Source organism: Dipteris shenzhenensis, chromosome 9 (assembly GCF_047967505.1).
Source record: "Dipteris shenzhenensis isolate YYH24624 ecotype China chromosome 9, Dip_SZ_1.0, whole genome shotgun sequence".
Taxonomy (NCBI): Eukaryota; Viridiplantae; Streptophyta; class Polypodiopsida; order Gleicheniales; family Dipteridaceae; genus Dipteris; species Dipteris shenzhenensis.
Window position 1 is genome coordinate 52,394,072 of NC_141604.1, and position 14,784 is coordinate 52,408,855.

General features: G+C 44.2%; 1 protein-coding gene across 2 annotated transcripts in view; it reads right to left on the bottom strand.

Annotated features, from left to right (window-relative positions):
• Positions 1-14,784, bottom strand: part of LOC147898820 (AP-1 complex subunit gamma-2-like) — a 127,047-nt gene that overhangs the window by 23,664 nt on the left and 88,599 nt on the right. For both annotated transcript variants that reach the window (XM_087378800.1, XM_087378801.1), the window contains exon 13: positions 6,962-7,066. In XM_087378800.1, coding sequence (XP_087234926.1) covers positions 6,962-7,066 — 105 coding nt within the window. The remainder of the gene's footprint in view (positions 1-6,961; positions 7,067-14,784) is intronic.

The window sequence follows — 14,784 nt, forward strand, 5'->3', positions numbered from 1 at the left end:
AAGCGACTAGTACACCGAGTGTGACTAGTACACCACGTACATTGCGGGCAGCAATGCACAACATAGACCACTTCCAGGAATTGCGCATTCCGGAACCAAGGTCTAGGGGAATCCATCCTCTTTTTGTCGAAACCACATGACAAAAAAGAGCATTCCCATCTTGTCGAATCCTCATGACAAGAATAACATGCATATTTTACCGATACCTCATGGCAAAAATAGCATTCTTATTTTTTTCGAAACCTCATGACAAAAATAGCAATCTCATTTTGTCGAAACCTCATGACAGAAGAGAATCCAAAAGTAGCACGGAAAACACCATCCTGCAAACCCTATAGCCACTCTTTTTGACATCCGATTCTGGATGATGAGACTCTGCCATACAAGATTCTTTTTACAAGTACCTGTATACAGTGCTATACAAAACCAGCCGTAAACAACCCACTATGGAATCAGGAACTCTTGCCCTTCGTAACATTCCGTGGCTCATCCGTGTCACTAGCCGGCTCCTTCCTCTTACGGTTGGGACAATCTCCCGAGTCCCTCCTCTTTGCAAATAAAACATTTACCAGCTTCATATAAAGCGCTTCGTTCCTCTGGAGGCAAACGATTACATTCATCCTTTTGGCGATTAGCTTTTCTATCGGACTTATCCCCGCGAGATCCATTCTTAGATTCCTGCCTTTGTCCACCTTTGAACCCAGAAGTCCTCCCTTGCATCAAAGCATATGCCGTACTAGCATTCTCGATAAACTAAGACATATTGGATACTTGAGTCTTCGTGCAGTAGTCTGTCAACTCCTTAGGCAACCCGCAACAATATTTCTCAACCTGCTCAGTGAAAGGAACAAGCCGATAGGAGCTAACGGTCAGTTGAAAACACCTGCTTGAAAGCTACCCACGTGTTTGGTGCGGTGCTCTGCATAAGCATAGTGGTGGAGTGTATTCCCCTTTAGAAAACTTGCAGCCCGGTGTATCTTAGATGACTCTGTGAGATTCCCTCCTGTGTAAGCTGCATCGAACTACTGCAAAAAAAGTCAAGGCCTTGAGTTTGTCATGCACCCCACTAAATGTCTCAAATTTCATGGCTGCACCTGCCTCTTTAAAGTCCTTCAACTTTCCCTGAGGTGCCAAATTATCATAAACAGGTGCCTGGGCAAACGGGACAGCAGCACTCACTCTATCCCCCACACTACCAGCATTAGGAAAAGCTATACTATTCAAACCAGCACCCGAATTTTGCCTATTTCCCAATAGCAAGGTTGCCTGTTGCTGCGTTAGGCATACCTGTTTGCATCCCTGGGGCTGATCCAACATTTGCATACATCATGTTCTGTCCCGTGGGCTGTAAATTAGGCTGAAACGCAACTGTTTGACTAGCAAGCATACCTGAAAATTGGGCTTGAGGGCTGACCATAGCCTGAAACACTGACCCACCACCAAAATAACCTGGCTGAACCGGGTTTGCCAAAACTCCTTGCTGTCCGGAAACCATGGACTGAAAATTATTACCTTGAGTTGGTCCCGGAATCGTGTTAGACTGCTGCTGCTGACCATAGGGGATTTCAGAGGGCTGATCCTGAAAAGTGACATGTGGTCGCTTGTTAGCTTCAACATCCCTATCCCCATCGTCAGGCTTCCTTTTCTTCGGCTGTACATCTAAGTTCATTATCTTCTGGAACCGAGGATCCTGTGTTAACTGCGTGAAAGCCCTCATGAAACTCTGCATCTGTGCCTTGAATAGTTCCACATCCTCCTCACCTGTCCGATCATCCTGATGCTCTGCAACATGCTGGGTGTCCTCTCCTGCATCCTAGTCACCACCAAGAGACAGAGACATCTGCTCTTCCTCCTCAGTAAGGCTCGCACATCTCTCCCTGTGTGACATATTTACTGAATAGTATGCTGTCTTCTTCACCTAGTCTGCTGGACTTGCACCAAGCCAACCACAGGCTCCCCTCCTAAAGAAGTTAGGTGGATCCCGGCAATGGAACCACTGATACCAGCCTCAACAACGTAAAGGGTGGTAGGATCCACTTAAATACAGCATACATAGTAAATAGACAAGTAAATATGCTCCACTAAACAAATCACAGGGGAGCTAGAGCGCTCCTACTCAGAGACAAGACACCGACTGGCCCCAAACGTTGGTGCCCCTTGCGGTATTTATTTAACATTCATTTGAAGCCAAGCGACTGATTACAAAGATCTCTGGGAAGCTGCACCACAGGCAAACCAACGCCCGCAGACTCCCCGTCCAGCCCACCCTGTAATTCCCTGCTCAATTTCAAACGGTGAACAGCATCCAATCACTAGACAATCCTATATCCTCAGCCAACCAAAGTATGCAACAGAGACCCCAATAGCATCCACTGTCTGAACCACTCTTGCAATCGCACATCCAAGTGCCCAACCAACCAAACACGGCTGAACAACTGCAAGACAAAGCCCTGAACAGCTCAACTCTGGTGCAATCAAACAACCAAACACTTCCCAACGAGTTTCTTCAATCTATAGCCTCCTTGGCCACTGCCCAACAACATAAGCCAACCCTTCTTCGCGAGGAAAGAAACCCAAACACAATAACTAGCCAGCAGCCAATCAAGAAACAGCAAAAACAGGCAAAGACAAGCCTTCTTCTACCCGGAATCCAAAGAAGAAAGGTCACCCTGGCTGGAAAACCCTACATCCTGCGGAAATGAGCTGATTCCGCCCTGGCACAGCCCATAAGCAGCCTAGAATAGAACACCCACGCCTAGAAAGATACCAAAACCAGCCACAACACCCAGAAAGCTCCCAAAAAATCAGGTATAAATCTCCTGCAAAGACTGAAAGCCTAAAAAAAGTAAGTTGCAGTTCACCCAGAGCAGCTTGGTTAGGTCCACAACTCCTGGAACAGCCCTAGAACCAATTGCAAGCACTTGGAACAGCCTGGAAGAGCCCAAAAGCAAATCGCAAACTCGAACAGACACCTTGGTAGAAATCGCCACCTACAATAGGCTCCTGGATCAATTGCGATTTGCTCTGGCAGGCCCTAGATCACCTGGAACTGGCCCCTGGGTAAAAACGAATTTCCTGGCAGGCCCTAGATCACCTGAAACTGGCCCCTAGGTAAAAACGAACTTCCCTGGCAGGCTCTGGATCACCTAAAACTGGCCCCTGGGTAAAAACGAATTTCCCTGGCAGGCTCTAGATCACCTGAAACTGGCCCCTGGGTAAAAACGAATTTCCCTGGCAGGCTCTGAAAGCTCCAAACTGATGATCTAGCTCCTCTGAAATTGATTTGGCCAACTACATCCAAAAGAAGGGCTCCCTCCCCCTTTTAAAGCCCTAGGCTCCAAAAAGCAGTGTTTTTTAATTGCACCACTCTTTTGGCCCCTAAAAGCAGTTTTTAATTGCACCACTCTTTTGGCCCCCCTGTTGCAAACTTTGGCCCTAGGAATTAATTGCCTTAGTAACTATGCGCACATTCACTATTTCCAAGGGCCCACTAGAAATTTTAATTCCCCAAGTCCCGCCCCATGGCCAGACCCTCGCATCCCAAAGGCTGGAGTCGCAATCAAAAGTCCCAAAATTTCATGTCCTCATGACACTTTGGGAGAGGATGGATTGCGGACATAGTACTTTACTCTAGACCACATCTTCACTCTACGGACCATCCTGGAGGAGGCCAGATCGAGATCCCATAAAGTCTACGCTTGCTTTGTAGACTTTTGAAAGGCCTTTCACACAGTCCCACATTCTCACACAATTAGGACATTTTAGGAACTGCAAATCTTATGAGTCATAATTTCGGGGGCGATGCATCAGTCAGAGGGAGAGTGGACACCCCAAGAGGCTTGCTAAATTGACGCAAGTCATAATTTGGGGGTAATGAGTCTTTATGAGTGAGTCAAAGGGAGAGTATGTGCCCTAGGAGTTGGACTGAGAGCATGATCACAGTGAAGCAATGATGCGCTCTCTCTTTGGGCTCTACATTGTTGAGATCTCAACCTTCATTGACCTTGTCCTCATATTCTGCTCAGCAAGCAGGATTACAGAGACATTTATAGGCCCTAAAGATGTTTTGCAAGGATAGAGACTTGACAGTCAACCTTCGTGAGACCAAGGTCATGATTTTAAACACCTCATAGGCAATACTACATCAACATAGCTTCAATTACCGAGGTGAGCTCTTGGAGATCATGCAATCCTACGCTTACCTAGGCATGGTCTTCATGGAACCAGTTTTTCACGATGCCAGGGCGACTTACAAGAGGTCAGGGAGCATTGGACCAACTAGAGCAACAAAGTTACCAAGCACACTTCTAGCAATCCCTGATGAACGGGTGCCAGTTGATACGCTAATGAGGCCGAAAAACATGTATGCAACACCTTGCTGGAGGAGTGATCTCTTGACAACCAATTGGAGGAGATTTGACAACCAATTGGAGGAGATTTGAAAGGCTACAGGTGACTATGGGATCTCGGATTATTCAAAGTAAGCCCTCAATCCCTCATCAAATAGTACAGGCAAAGTTTACAATGACACTACTCCAAATCGATGCTATTTTTCAAACAGTGATATATCTTCATAGGATTTGGGCTCGTTGAAGGATATCGAGATTGGCACTAGAGTCATCCACACAGCTAGCAGATAGAGAGGTTAGCATGGCTTGGTACACACGTATATCTAGACAATTTGCCAATCAAGGTATTTAGATCGATCGACTCTCCCCTTTTCAATGTAGTTTGCATGCCCTATCTCCCTTGGTCCTATGAGATGAGATCAACCATATCACACATTTGGATCTACTCTAGCTCTATTTGTCATGGATTTTTATTTTTGTTTTTTTACCTTTTTTTTTTTTTTTTTTGGGGGGGGGGGGGGGGGGGGGGGGACCAACGGTTCCCAAAGGTCAATTCTATCATGATCATTTCAAAGACTAGAGTGATTATCGAATCCCCAGTACTTGAAGCACAAAGGAGTACAAAGGATGGAGTGTTTATCATTTCTTGAGAGTATCACAGGACAGTCTGATTACCAGACCCTAGTACCTGGAGCACAAACGAGTCTCACATGCACTAAGGATTCCCATTGGGAAGTTATGGGTCTTGTCTCACCAACTAAGGATCAAGACACGAAGAGCCACACGCAAATCTAGAGAGCAACGAATCTACAAGCTATGCACATTGGAGATGGAGACAGAGGATCACTTAATCTGTACGTGCCCAGTCTACTATGAGGTCCGCAGATGATAACACTGCCATTTTTAAGAGGGACAAGGCTTTCGGCCCCTTTCTCAGCTGATCTACTTTCATGGTGAGCTTTGCATTGGTCTCTACATGATCGAGATGTAGCAAAGACAGATCAAACAGCAGGAGGTAATGGTGACACAGGGAACAGAGCTAGACTAAACATAGTGATATGTCATAGACTTCTACATGTTTGAGTCAGTCTAGGACACAATGGAGTGGAGGAGGAGGAGCGAGCAGATAGGAGGACATAGTGGATTAGCGGGAAACGACGTGGAGTTGTGGAGCCAAGGGGGGACAGAGACCATGCAAAGAGCAAAGGTTGACCAGAGCACACATGATGGAGGTCCAACCTATCTCAGCTCTAATCATAGGGGGATAGTCTAAATCCATATGTCACTCTTGGTATGGCCAACCAGATACAAGGATCATGAAGACCTCACCTCCCACCGCAACAAGCGTTCCACCTAACATAAACAGATACAAGACATCTTCATGTCCCGCAGAAGGGCTGCCATGTCACCAAGATCAAAGCGTTGATAATCGATCACATCTCCTGCTCTCTCAAGATTCTGAGTTTTTTATTTTTGATATTGAGTTTTGAGTCCAATTCTAATTCTTGAGTTTCTTAGTATAGCACTTAGCAAGGGCACTAGCGAGACCTTGCCTCAGCCCATAGTTGGCTTGTATGAGTTACTCTTCTTATTGTACTTTGTCTTATAGGCCAGCCACGCCTCTCAAAGACATTAATACAACTTTCTTTCCTTTCTTCTCTCTTTGGAACAGGATTGGCTATGTCAAACTATTATGGCACCAAGGTTTTCAAAGACCTACACTGACACAAATTTTGCCTTCTATGCTTAGACATAAAAGAGTCCAAAGAGGGGGCTACCCACAATGACAGGATACACATTGGAGTCAGTCACATGAGGGAGATATGTAGAGATAAATGGATACGAGGCTTTGGAGATGGAGAAGTTCTCTTTAGATCGCATCTAAGACTGCTCATATCTATATGCAAAAGCAGGAGCATGTGTTACACGTGTATACAAATTAATTACTTGATATACAGCCGATTTTTATTGCAATATGCTACTTTCCTCCGGATACATCATCTATGCACATGAGGTCACCATGTAGGACCACAGCCTATATGAGACAATACACGATGATATCATGAGGTTCTCTAGACAGGGGGGGACCCTCCTCCTAGGTGACTTCAATGCATGTACGGGAACCAGATAGGTGGGCCTACTAGACCTTGGATCGGAGCCCCTTAGAGTACCAACGATGGATCCAATAGATCTTGGAATAGTGAGGCACTCAGAGGATACACCACATGTGGAAAGGTATGGACGACATCTATTGGAGATGGAAGCAGTAGACAACCTGACCATATATAGTAAGCAGTAGACAACCTGACCATATATAGTGTCCTTCAAAGATGAGAGGACTCACTTATTTCCGGCATGGTAGGAAACAACAAGTACAGTGGAGTACTTGATGGGTCCCCCAACCTTTGTGTCAACTTTACAGTCCCCCCTCCCGCTTGGAGTACGACCACCATAATAACAATGCACAAAGTAGGGGATCTCATGGGATACTCGGAACTATGCACTTAAGACTTTAATAAAATCTCTCTCTCTCTCTCTCTCTCTCTCTCTCTCTCTCTCTCTCTCTCTCTCACGCGCGAGCGCAAAGAGCAAAAACAAAGGGGGGAACATACTTCAGATTTGCATGCTTTGCAAGAATTGACGCAAACTCAATTGCTCGCTGTTGTAGCTCCAAAATGAAACTGCCTTTGTTCTGTGTGACCAGGTCTTTGATGTGCCTGTTTTCATTGATATAACTTTAGATGCATGTCGTCAGAAGACCAAAGAGAAAGCACACACTGGTGTAAACTCGTATGATACTAAAAAAAATCCCTGGTATCTTGACACCTACCTTAGTTCACACTTATAGTACCACATCCAAAGGAAGCTACTTATGCAACAATTTCCATGCATTTGATGACGACATGCATTTTTCGGCAATTCAAACAAAACAAAAAGAAAAAGCAACCTTTTGAAACCTGAATATAAAGGTATTTTCAATGCATGCATGTGTGTGTGTGTTGTTTGGCACGACAAGAGCTGTTACAACATGTCTCTCCCATTGCCTAGGCCCTACAACTTGAGGCACCTTTCAAAGAAAAGGAGCTCACTAACGCAATAAAATCATGTGATAAATAGAAGCGTCCTGGTTGGGATGGGCTTCCTGTGGAGTTGTCTTGCATAGCAAGATGCTCTCAAGCCTGTTTAGCTACATGTGATTAATTATGCTTGGAAAAATCACCAAATACATGATGCTTGGAAGAAGGCTTTGGTTGAGTTGCTCCCAAAGAAGCATCTCTATGAATCATTTGCTGATAGGAGACCCATTACGCTCATCCTAGTCATTTATAAGGCGGTTGCCAAGATGGTGGTCGCTCGCATTAAAAGTTTCCCACATGAGTGGTTTACTCCTACCCAATATGGCTTCATACCTCGTCGACATATCACGGATAATGTTGCTAATGCCTATGCTAGGATAGAATGTACCCAGTATACTCAATAGGATGTACTTTTGTTGCAGGTAGACATTGCCAAAGCATTTGATACTAAACAATGGGACTTTGTCTCCCAGACCATGCAATGTTTGGGTTATGAGGATACAATGCAGCATGTTATTATTGGATGTACTGTGATAGTAAAGCTACCTTCATTTTGTCGTGGGACATTTATGATCAGTGGGCCCTATATTGTTCAGTGGTCAGACATGGATGCCCTATTAGTGCACTGTTTTATGGGATAGCTACACATCCAATGCTTCAATATATAGATTATCTTGTGGATATTGATGCCTTGCATGGTTTGGAGATACAAGGAAGAAAGCCCATAATTGCACAAGCTTATGCTGATGATTCCTTCTTCACTCCAACAAATAATGAGAAGGGCTCTCACAACTCATGAGTGCTTTACCATTGTATATATTGGATTGTGGCTTGCAGGTGAACTTTCAAAAATCAAAGCTTCTACCTTTGCATGCTAACTGGCATTCCCTTCTTTGGCCTTGGGGAATTGTGATGCCCAATTAGATTGTTCGTCATCTTGGTTATTGTCTGGGATGCATGATTATTAGCCACCAACAAATGGATTGGGTGCTTGCAAGGCTTAAAAAGAAGCTACAAGATTGTAACTTAGCTACTTGGCCGTTGCATGTTCGACTTCGTACTGTACAATCAATCTTGGTTGCCTACACACAATTCTTCTTAACTTTGATGATGTTTGGTAAGAAAGATATTGCATTTCCATGTCTACTCTTATGGAGACTTTTTGGCGCTCGAAGCATGGCCATAAGAGTATTAGATCTATAGAGCACCTCTGTTTGCCAAAGAGCACGGCAACCTAAATATTTTGAAATTCAAGATGATGCTGGAATCTATGCACGGTAATCAGCCTTAGGCTGCTATGATACGTCACTTACTTTCATAGTTGACCACTCATGCTTTGAGCACTGGCCTCCCACCCCCAATGGGCCACATCCACGGAGGAAAGGATTTGATCTTTTCTTCACTTGGGTTCGATAATGGGGACTCTGGACTTTGTGGAAAGACAAAAATCATAGTGTTTTTGGAGATCTGACTTTTTCCACAATTCAATAATTCCAGATGTCACTTAGGCAATCTTTCCACAATTGTATGTGTGTTCGACAGATAGATTCCAATGTTTACTTGTCCAATACTGATTTCTTGTGATGCTGTAATTGCAAGTTCCCTCCTTGGGAACTGCCTTCTTGTAATATAAAGTTGCATGGATTTCAATGTGTGCGCGCGTGTGTGTTGTGTGTGTGGTGATCACATGAGTGAGTGTGTGAACACATGTAGAGAGGGGGTCTGTGTCATTTTTCGGTGTAAGAGAGAGATCCCGTGCTAGCCCTTGTGCTCCCATGCTGCAGCTGCTTGTTTCTCCCTCAGTTTGACGCCCTCAAAGTTCCGTTTGATGCCCGTTTTGTGTCCGTATGCTCTGTGATAAAATCCGGGGAAAAAAATTTTGTACTGTTTTTTTTTTTTAATTGTACTGTCAAATTTCCGTACGATTTTGTCCGTACAGCCAGAAATTCCGTACGATTTTTTTCCGTAGAGCCAGAAATTCTGTACAGCCAGAAAAATCCGTACAGTTTTGTCCATACAGTCAGAAATTCCATACAGTTTCATCCGTACAATCAAAAAATACGTACTGTTTGAGAATCCATACTATCAGATTTTTGTACAAATTCGTCCGTACTGTTGTCCGTACAGATTCTGCTCTGATGTTGTACCTGTTGTGGTTTCGTAAAACTTTGCTGCTTCCAAGCCTTTTCCTTGACTCGAATGGCGGATTATTCCTATGAGAAAACCTTTCACAAAGACAAGTCGTTTTCCAACAAGAAACAAAAACAAATGATGGATTCAGATGATTCCCTTCATGACTTTGTTGAGGCTCAGCTTGTTTATCAGGTTATACATGAAGGGTTTGAAGACATCCGCAAAGGTTGGAAAGATCCACTTCCCACCACTGGCATTATGGTGGAAGTAGATGATATCTTTGATCCAAATAAGGAGTATGCAAAGCATGCCATTATAATTTTCTTCCCAGGACGGATGCCTAGGTGGTTCTTATGTCAAAAAAGTTCATTATGCAACGAGGGGCTTTTTTGAGATCATCATGGCTGATGAGGAGCACCACCAGGTTTTGCTTGAGCACTCTCCTCTCTTCTATGGGCAGCAGATGGTCCATCTCCTTCCCTGGTCTCCCACCCGGGATTATCAGGCATTGATTCGGCATCATTGCCCTGTTTGGGTAGAAGTTGTGGATTTTTCTCAATGCTTGTCTTCTCTTCTACCTAAAATTGCAGCTTCCCTCGGTAAGGTGGTATGTCCACCACGACCCAATGGAAATTCGAATTGCTTCTGCATTTTGTGGGATACAGATCATCCCACTCCAGCTTCATATTCGGTTAGTATCCACTCCATCCCACTCCAGCTTCATATTCGGTTACTGTGAATAATGTTTCCATAGGGAGTGCCTTTTACAAGCTCAAGTGGGGGCTGTTTGCAGGTGCTTGCTTTGAATGCAAGCAATTTGAGCACATGGCTTCACAATGCCCTTCCCGAGCTCCATGGATGCCAGTGCAAGCCGAAATGGTTCAGCCTTTGAATAAGAATGCAAATGCCTCTTCTGTGGTCAAAAACAAAGGGGTCAAATAGTTTTTCTCTGTTCAAGACAAAGGCAAAGCCCCGGCTGTCTCAAATGATAATGCTTCTTTTCCTGTGCCTTTGTCCTCTCCACCTCAGGGGAAGGGGGAAAATTTTTTGACTGATGGATGGCAAACTCCTCGCAAAGTAATCTCCCCCAGGCGACCTTTGCCTTCTCGGACTTGGAGTGGTGCATCCTCTCATGCGAAAACACCTGCTGAAAACTCTAATGTTGGCTTGACCTGGGCTGCTGTGACTGCAAATCGGACCTTGTTTCCTGAAGAAGTTGCTGCACTTTTGTCCTCTCCTCAGGCTGATGCTTCATCCCAGGGCAGAGGCCCGGACATTGACGTGGAAATGCAGACATAGACAGCCCATTAGTTGCTGTACATACCAGTCCCATAACTGTAAATATGCTTGATCATCTGAAGTGTGTTACTCTCAATGTATAGGGAATGTGTGATGGTCGCAAATGGAAACTGCTCTGGATGTATATCAGGCAATTGCAGCCTGATATAGTTGCTTTGCAAGAGCATAATCAGCATATGTATGCTGGTCAGATAGGCCATTTTGCTGGTTATGATATCTTCTATGCTGGAGAGCACTCCTTTTCTGGTGTGGCTTTTTTGGTACAGCACGCCTTTCAACCTGTTGTGGCTCTCAATGATCGCCATGGTAGATGGATTATTGTTCAATGCCTTGTTCAAGGGGAAATTTTTGTATTTGCATCGGTTTATTTCCCCCAATCTTCTCATGATAAAGCTTTGATCTAGGCTGCCATGCATAGCTATCCATGGCGACAACATGCCTTCATTTGTGGTGACTTTAATAATACGCCTCTATCGGGCGACAACACCTCAGGCCACACTCATATGTTGGCATCTGAAACACATGCATGGTCTGATTTTTTGCTTCAGTTGCGCCTAGTTGATCTCTGGAAGGAATCACACCCCATGCTTCCGAGCTATACCTTTCAGCATAATGCTCAATCTTCTTATCACACATGCTTGGACAAATGGTATCAGGTTGATTCACACCATTGTGATGCCTTTACTTGTCAAATTCGGGTTGATCATGCTCTCACACATTCGGATCATGCTCCTCTTTGGTTGAGGCTTTCCTTACATGAATTTCCCACTAACAGATTGCCTTGCCGAAGGCTTTTGCTAATTAATAATAGTTATCTGGAGCATGCTGACTTTAAAGCCTTGGTCTTTGATGCTATTCAGCCTCTCTCTCGTGAGATACACATTGGATTATGCTTAGCAGGCTTTTGTTGCTCGGATGCAAGCAGTTATTCGAGATTATGGCAAACCCTATATGCAAGCCACAAGGGAGACTGTAGCACATGCCAAATTTACTTGTCAGAGTTTGACTAAGCTTGCTCATCTTCGCCCTTTGTCTTCAGAGGAAAGCATGCTCTTATGTCAGGATCAATTCTCTCTTCAATCCAATGATCGCAGAAAGCTTGCTAAATGGGAAACACCATCTAGACAACGGGATTTTTTGCATAAAGGATGCTCTTCCAAGCAATTTTTAAAGAGTTTACACTACAAAAGACAGACTGCCAATATATGTCAGATACAGATGCCTGATGGTTCTTGGTCAACATATCGTTCAAAGCTTGTTGATTTGTGTGCAGCACTTCTCCACTCATTTTGGGCATGTGGATACTTTTTCTCCTCGGGTCGTGTCTACACGTCAGCTTCTTTTGCAGCATGTTCATCCAATTCTGTCTGATGCTCAGGCTCTGGAACTTGAACATCCTTCATTGAAAGGGAATTGTCTGATGCACTGAGATCCTATGGCAGATGGAAATCTCCAGGATGGGATGGTCTCACTGTTGAATTCTTTCTTGCATTCTAGGATCTTCTTAAATTCACCTTGCTCCAAATGGTAAATACTGCATGGCAAAATCAGCAGATGCCTGTGTCATGGAAAAAGAGTCTTCTCAAACTGATTCCAAAGAAGCAGCTATGTGATTCACCTGGTGATTGGAGGCCAATCACGCTCATGCCAGTCATTTACAAGATCATTGCCAAAATGGTGGTTGATCGGATTAAAGGTTATTTGCATGATGGGTTGCATCCCTCCCAATATGGCTTTGTTTCCACGTCGCCATATCACAGATAACATTGCCAATGCCTATATTGGGAATGAATATGCCAAATACATGTAGCAGGATGCTCTACTCTTGCACGTAGATATTGCAAAATCCTTTGACACAGTTCAATGGGATTTCATCTCGCAAACTATGCGAGCTTTGGGGTTTGGACCAAAAATGCAGGAAGTTATTATTGGCTTTACAAAGATAGCAATGCGGCTTGCATTCTTTCTAGGGATATCTCTTATGAGTGGACTCTTCATTGTTCGGTCCGCCAGGGATGCCCTCTCGGTGCTTTACTGTATGCCATTGCTACTCATCCTATGCTGCAATATATTGATCATCTTGTGGCTACAGGATCACTTCATGGCTTGGAATTGGACGCTAATCGCAGCATGGTTGCTCAAGCTTATGCTGATGATTCTTTCTTTACCCCGAAGAATACGCCCCATGATCTTCGTGCCTTGATGCAAGCCCTCTCTGTTTATGGTTTCGCAGCTGGTCTTCATGTTAATTTTCAGAAGTCTAGCCTGCTCTCTTTACATTCCAAAGACTAGCATAGTCTATTATGGCCCGGGGATATCATTCCACCCACTCAGTTTGTTCGTCATCTTGGTTACCCTTTGGGGTGGAAACTCACTCACCGACAACAAACTGATTGGGTTTTGGCTAAGCTTCGGAAAAAGCTTGAGTATTGGAAACTCGCAACCTGGCCTTTGCACGTTCGTCTTCCAATAGTACAATCCATCCTTGTGGCATATATTCAATTTTACTTGCCATTGATCATGTTCACTAAGGCAGATCTTACATCTTTCATGTCTGTCTTTTTATAGAAATCTTCTAGCGATCCAAACATGGCAGAAAAAGTCTCAGGCTGCTTTCGATGCATCACATTTGTTCTCCCACGATGCATGGTGGATTGAACATCACCGATATTCATGTGCATATTCTTGCCCACAAGGGGAAAATGTTGCTGCAATTTCTGCAAGGTGATCAGCCTTGGGCTCTTATGATTAGGACTCTGGTCACTCATATCAGTATTTCAACCTTTGGTCATTGGCAACTCGATCAATGGGATTTGTTTTTTGGCTGCACTGATGGCACTTTGCCTAGCTTCCCTTTTGTCTCCCACTTGCTTCTTGACTGGGAACATGTTCTTTTTCATCTGGAATGGAATGGACGGCAATCTTTGCTTGGAAATTCTTTGAGAGCTGAAAGCATTCACTGGTCGAAAGTCTTTCAACCTCCCTTGGCTTTACAGGAACCTCGACGTTCCTACTTTGTCTCGTTTAAAGGCATCACCTCGGTTGCTGATGTTATAGATGATGCTGGTACTATGCTCCCCTTTTCTCTGGCAGGCACTACATATGGATTGGGCTCTCATTATCGTCCTTTGTGGCGATAAATTACTTCTATGCTTTCGCCTTTTGTTCTGATTCCTCCTTTGGAACTCCAGGACCGGCTGGAAGATTGGACTTTGACTTCTCCAAGATCCTCTTCTCGTCCTTCGAGGCTATCTCAGATTACTGTACCTGCATTATATAAAATCCTTTTGCATCAACCTTGGGTTTCAGAGAGAGGTGATTCTGTTTGGAGAATACATCGCCCAGCCAAGTGGTGGAGGAAAAGATAATAGCAACTTTGAGCCTATAAGTACCGCTTCGGCAACAGGTTTTCTTTTGGCCAGTTCTTTTGGGAGTGTTTCCATCTGGACAGCTATTAGCTCATCGACACATTGCTCTTGCACTTCGCCACAAATGTTCTGCTTCTTCGGAGACTGTGCCTCGCTTGTTTTGGCATTAACCGTGCTCTCGTGAGTTTTTTTATCTACTTCGACAGCGCCTACGAGCAAGATTCCCATCTATTCCTTTTGGGAAGTTCTTTTAGCTATTTGGGTTTTATCCATCCAGACCGGAGTTTCATCTTTTCTTCGTTTGGGTTCACTACTCGACACTATCGACTTTATGGACATATAGGAATGGCAAAGTCTTTGGTGATCCTACTTTCTCTCTGTTTGGCTTTTGTAGGCGTTCTCTGCAGCAATCTTTCTTTCATTGCTTGTAGACCCGCTGCATGGATCATGAGGTCTTTTTGGCATATATTGAAATTTTCAGTTGATGTGATTGTAGCACCTTGTTTTGAGGTTGCTACTCATATAATATAATCAATCAAAGATTTCACCCAAAAAAAA